The 5,764-nt window shown below is 39.4% G+C and overlaps 1 protein-coding gene across 1 annotated transcript; it reads right to left on the minus strand.

Moving 5' to 3' along the window:
• Positions 1-4,017: 4,017 nt before the first annotated feature.
• LOC122301902 (putative leucine-rich repeat receptor-like protein kinase At2g19210) lies at positions 4,018-5,764 on the minus strand. Its single transcript, XM_043113258.1, has 4 exons — positions 5,680-5,764; positions 4,997-5,525; positions 4,223-4,698; positions 4,018-4,109 (listed from the first exon to the last, which is right to left on the minus strand). The coding sequence occupies exons 1-4, from the start codon at positions 5,762-5,764 to the stop codon at positions 4,018-4,020; spliced, it is 1,182 nt and encodes a 393-aa protein (XP_042969192.1).

A 5,764-nucleotide genomic window follows, 5' to 3' on the forward strand; every position in this document is an offset into this window, starting at 1 on the left:
TTTTTTTCCTAACATTTTTTACCAGGTTTTGGCTCGTACTACTTCAGATCACTCTCCGTTATTAATTCAATTGGGTGAAGACCCTTTCAGGTATGAGCCTAGTCCTTTTCGATTCCAATATATGTGGGCTAATCATCCTGATTTTCTTCGTCTTGTGGAGGTCGTGTGGAAACAAGAGGGGATTGGTTTTGGGCTTTCTAAGCTATCTTTTAAATTAAAAAAAATTAGAGTGGCTTTAAGAGAGTGGAATAAGAGTGTTTTTGGTAGGACTTCTGTGATTATTAATGAGTTAGAGACACGTATTGAACACTTGGATAATAGCCTTCAAACTAGGTTTAATGAGGAGGACGATATTGGTCTCATGGAGTCTAAATTGGAACTTGATATTTGGTTGCATAGAGAAAATACTCGTCTCTCTCACATGACTAAAAAATGTTGGTTAAAAGATAGGGATAATAACTCTAAATTTTTTCATGCTTACTTGAATGCTAAAAATCAGAAACGGATTAGTGCTATGCGATTGGCTGATGGTTCTTCCTTATCTACTCCTGTTGATATCCATCAGGCTGCTATTGATTACTTCAGTAATTTTTTGGGTCAAAGTAGCACTCGCACCCTTCCTAATTTAAGTGATTTAATCCTCCTGTGATATCTGATGATGATAATCTTGATCTGTGTAGCTCCCCTTCCCTTGAGGATATTAAAAACGCCCTTTTCAGTGTCCCTATTGATAGTAGTCCTGGCCCTGATGGCTTTGGTTCTGGTTTCTTTCATGTTTGCTGGGATATTGTTAAAGTTGATCTCTTGGAAGCTGTTACTGATTTTTTCCTTAACAAGTCGCTTCCCAAATTCTACTCTGCTTCCCATATTGTTCTGATTCCTAAAATGGACAAGCCTACAGGTTTTGACAAGTTCCGGCCTATTAGCCTATGCTCGGTGATCTATAAGATTTGCGTGAAAATTTTAGTGGGTCAGATGACTAATTTACTTTCTAAGATGATATCCCAAGAACATGGGGCTTTCATTCCTGGCCGAAGCATTTTTGAAAACATTAGCTTGACCCAAGAGATGGTCCATTCTCTCCATAAACCTTCTAGTGGTGGTAATATTATGGTTAAACTTGATATGGCCAAGGCTTATGATAGAGTAGATTGGGATTTTCTTCTTCATGTTTTGGCTACTTTTGGTTTTTCTCCTCAGGTTTGTGCTCTGATTAAGGAATGTATCTCTACTCCTTGGTACTCTATTATGATGAATGGCACTTCCATGGGTTTCTTTAAAGGGGGTCGTGGATTGAGACAAGGAGACCCACTTTCTCCCTATTTGTTTATCATAATGCGAGAAGTCCTCTCTCGCCTTCTGAAGAAATCCTTTGAGTCAGGTCAAATTGGCCACTTTACTCAAGCTAGAGGTACTCCCCTTATCTCCCACCTTATGTATGCTGATGATATAATTATTTTTGCTAACGGTGGGATGAGATCTATTAGAGGCTTGATGAAGACTTTAACCCTTTATGAAAATTTGTCTGGCCAAGCTCTTAACAAGGATAAGAGTGCCATTTATTTCTCCAAAAAAATTTTGATATCGAGGAAACGCTCTATCTTACAGTTAACTGAGTTCTCAGAAGGGTTTTTTCCCTTTAAGTACCTGGGTGTTCCTATTGTGGTAGGCAAACTAAAGGCCTCTGATTTTGGTGAGCTCCTTGGAAAAATTCAAAATAAAATTGCAGGTTGGAAAATGAAATTGCTCTCAGTGGGTGGTCGAACCATTCTTCTTCGTCATGTCCTTTTGAGTATGGCCACTCACCTTATGGCTGTGCTACAGGTTCCTAAGACTATTCTTAAGGCTTTAAATAAGCTTTTGAGTTCTTTCTTTTGGGGAGAATCTCATGGAAAAGGTAAAAGAAAATGGATCTCTTGGAATCAAATTTGTAAACCTACGGAAGAAAGGGGTTTGGGTATCAGGGATTTTGGAGATATTCAAAAGGCGTTACGCTGGAAGTTGGCTTGGCGACTCATTAAGGGCCAATCTTTATGGGCTGATTTCTTCAGAGGTAAATACGCTAGGGGCACCCATCTATCTCTTGTGGCGCCTTCCAAGGGGTCTCGTTTCTGGAAATCTGTGGCTAGTAATATTCAAGAGGTTTTAAATCATTCTAAATGGAGTGTTAGAGATGGGAACATTTCTTTCTGGTATGATAAGTGGACCGAGGGAGACCCCCTCTGTAGTCTTTACCCGGTGGTTGACAATCCTTTTTTGAAAATTAAAGACTGTCGTCTTCACAATGAGTGGGATAACTCTCTCTTGGATCAGTTAGTGGGTCAACAAAAAGCCAATGAACCGTATTAGTTCTTGGCTAGAAGAAAAAAGGGTGAGGATGTCTTAATCTGGTTGAAGGATGATGCTGAGAAGTTTTCTACTAAAAGTGCTTGGGATTGTATCAGGGTTCATGCACCCCCTCTCCCTTGGGCTCATTGGATTTGGCACATGAATATTCCTAAGAAGATTTCTATTATGATGTGGAAGGCGTATTATAATTGTTTAAGTGTTGATGATTAGATCAATAGAGTAGGGATACCTTTGGCTTCTAGATGTAATTGTTGTTCTCAGGGTCATACAGAGGATCTTAATCATGTTCTTTGCTCTGGTGATATTGATAGACAAATTTGGCGTGTAGCTGCCATCAATCTAGGTGTGCATATGAGCGCTTTTCAAACTTGGAAAGAGCAAATCAATTTTTAGTTCCGGCGTGCTGGTAAATCTTCCCAATTGGGAACTATTTTTGGCATTATTCCTTTTATTATCTCTTGGAAGCTATGGGATCAGCGTTGCAAAGCCAGATTTGAGGCCAAGAGTGACACAGTTGATTCAATTTGGTATGTTGTTAAACTTTGGCTCCGCAAGATTATGACTTTGTTTTTAAAATCTTCCAGGATTTCCAAGAAGGATGAGGCTATTTTAAACCGTTAGGATATTCATATTTTACCTCCTAGTCCTAAAAAGGTTCATGTGGTGAGGTGGTTTTGCCCTCAACAAGGTTGTGTTAAGCTTAATATTGATGGAAATAGTTTGGGTAATCATGGCCCGACTGGAGCTGGAGGAGTTATTTGTGATGAAGATGGTAAATTACTTGGGGCTTATTCTGTGTTTCTGGGCCAGGGTTCCAATAATTTTGCGGAGATGAGAAGTTTGTTGGAAGGGATCCGTCGTTGTCATCACCTAGGATTTTGTCGCATAGAGAGTGAGTCTGATTCTCAACTTCTTGTCAACTGGATCACTAAAGGAAACTATAATATTTGGTACTTAGAAGATTTCTGGGATGAAATTCAGGGCTATCTTTCTTGTATGGAGTATATGATGAAACATGTTTTTCGAGAAGACAATTTTGTGGCTGATTTTCTTGCCAAGCAGGGAGCAAGGGGTCCTAACTCGGAATGGTTTGATGCTCATGATCTCTTGCCCAACAAGCTTCGAGGCCTTCTTCGCATGGATAGACTTGGTCTCCCTTATCTGCGAACTACGTAGTTCTACCATGTATGTCTTAATTAGCTCTATTTGATTGATCCTTTGATTTTTTGTGCTCCTTCCTGCAGGTACTTCTTCTTGGCTCTTTTCGGGTAGTATTTTGGTCTGTCCTGTATTGGTTATCTATTGTTTGAGTGTTTTAGCTTTTGATGCCTGGGTTTGGTCTTATTGTATATCTGTAACCCCCAGGTGTCAGGTTGTAACCACGGTTTTCCTCCACTAAAAGTGAGGGCTTTTAATAAAATTGGGGTACCGTCATCTTCTTAAAAAAAAAAAAAGCATCGTGAGATTGGATATGTAAGGGGCAATCCCCCCGGTTGATCCATTCGAAGACAAGTTCCTGCTTATTCATGACCAGATCAAATATTAGTCGCATTAATACACGGTCGGGATTAACCCACAAATTTAGACACTTCGATCCTTAAGTACTCTTACAAGGATGTGATTCTTGGGGTATTATTGTATCCTGATCCAGAGCTACACTCAAGACCATTAATTCCACATGTACGCTTGAGGAAAACACGGATCTCCTTGCCAGTTTCTTGTCACTCCATATATTAACTTGGTGTTGATAATTGCATCAACTAAAGTCAACATGCATTAAAAAAATATGAATAAATAAATCAGTAGAAAATAATTTGTGCACTAGTCATTAAAAATAAATTTATATTTACGACATGGCGAGGAACGTACGCACCATCTTCCTGGCCTGTCTCAGTTTGTAGGAGTTGTATAACTTTATAAATCTCAACGGCGTTGATGATTGGTGGGAGAGTAGAGTTTTCAGTTCTTGTGAGTGAGAAATTAAATCTTCCTCCTGTCAGGGCGGATTGGCTGTACACAGTAAAATCGTATAGATAATCGGGAACAACAGGTCCGTACCAAAAGTTTCCATTTAAGTTGACGTTGAATGCTCTGTATTGGTTGGCTTTGAGTTCTTCAACCTCAGCAAAGTGCATGTAGATATAATATCCAGAGTTGTCGTTAGGAGGGACGTCCCAGTAGAAATTCAACGAAGTATTTGCATCTTTTGTCGTCGCAGCAGTGCTCATGACAACCGATGGCGGTTCGTAAGGATTCTGACCGGCATTGACAATGAGCGGCGTGCTTAACGATGTCCACACACTGAAGCTCTCGGTAGACCAAATCCGATCAAATTTGTCGTCCTTGTACCTGTGGAAAAAGATCATAATTACTATTTTTAATTTTGCATGTACGTGTTAGTTAATTATTCTCCGTATGACGTAGCAAATCTTATAAAATCATAAATGTCAAATTATCACGTAGAATATGTAATTAAATGAATTAGAATCTAGCAGAATTTAAATTTAAGACTTCTGCTTTAATATGATATATATATATATATATATAAGAAATTATTTATTGTTCAAAAATTTAAATTAAAGAAAATAAATAAATTTAATTATTCGTATTATATTATTAACAATAAACGAAGACGAACTCGACTCACCTGAATATTTGGCTTCCAGTTGCACCGGTATCTGCCCGTGCAACGAGTGCCAACGAATTACCCGATTCAGACACATAAGTGTTATTTCTCAAAGGCCTTAGTTCTAATGCGGAGATGAACGGCGTTCCAGAGTCCGTGTTGAGGAGGCAAACATGGATGTAACTCGATGATGGGACATGTATGATCTCCTTGTAGATAACAGCGGACGCACTCTCAAATTTCAAGGAATCGCACTTATTAGGTCCAATATGCAGATCGAACACAGGTAATTCACCTTTGGCATCGTAGTTCCCGTACATGAAAGTCCCTCGGATCAAGTACCTCACGCCTGCTGTATGTCTAATGTAGTAGCAGTTTCTGTCTCCATCAGGAAAGCTTCTGACGTTCCATAGCTGTTGACGAACTTCATTTGTTCTGAATTCAGGCGATACACTCATAATTGCGCCGGTGCTTACAAAGCTGGCATCCGAAATGTAGTATATATCGGTCGTCGGGTCACTATAGCTCGAATTCTCCGGCAGTCCGCAAGCTAAGCTTATGAAGCCTAAGATACGACACACAGAGAGAGAGAGAGAGAGAGAGAGAGAGAGATGCATTAAAATATAGGCTAGGGAATGGTATACTGAAGGTATTCATGAAGTTAAATGTGATCATGTGAATGTTAATTAGATACTCGTACTTACCTGTTTGATCCTGGGCAAGAACCAAAAGTAAGGAAAGAGCAAAACCACCAAGCAATGAGAACCGGAAATCTTCAAACATCCCCAT

This window comes from Carya illinoinensis, chromosome 2 (genome assembly GCF_018687715.1).
Source record: "Carya illinoinensis cultivar Pawnee chromosome 2, C.illinoinensisPawnee_v1, whole genome shotgun sequence".
In the NCBI taxonomy this organism is placed as follows: Eukaryota; Viridiplantae; Streptophyta; class Magnoliopsida; order Fagales; family Juglandaceae; genus Carya; species Carya illinoinensis.

Excerpts from the sequence above, each read along its gene's own strand:
- LOC122301902 (XM_043113258.1), bottom strand. The coding sequence starts at position 5,764 with ATGGGGATGTTTGAAGATTTCCGGTTCTCATTGCTTGGTGGTTTTGCT. Across the intron at positions 5,526-5,679 it reads TCTTGCCCAGGATCAAACAG|CTTGCGGACTGCCGGAGAAT; the intron begins GTAAGTACGAGT and ends TCATAAGCTTAG. Across the intron at positions 4,699-4,996 it reads ACTGGAAGCCAAATATTCAG|GTACAAGGACGACAAATTTG; the intron begins GTGAGTCGAGTT and ends CTTTTTCCACAG.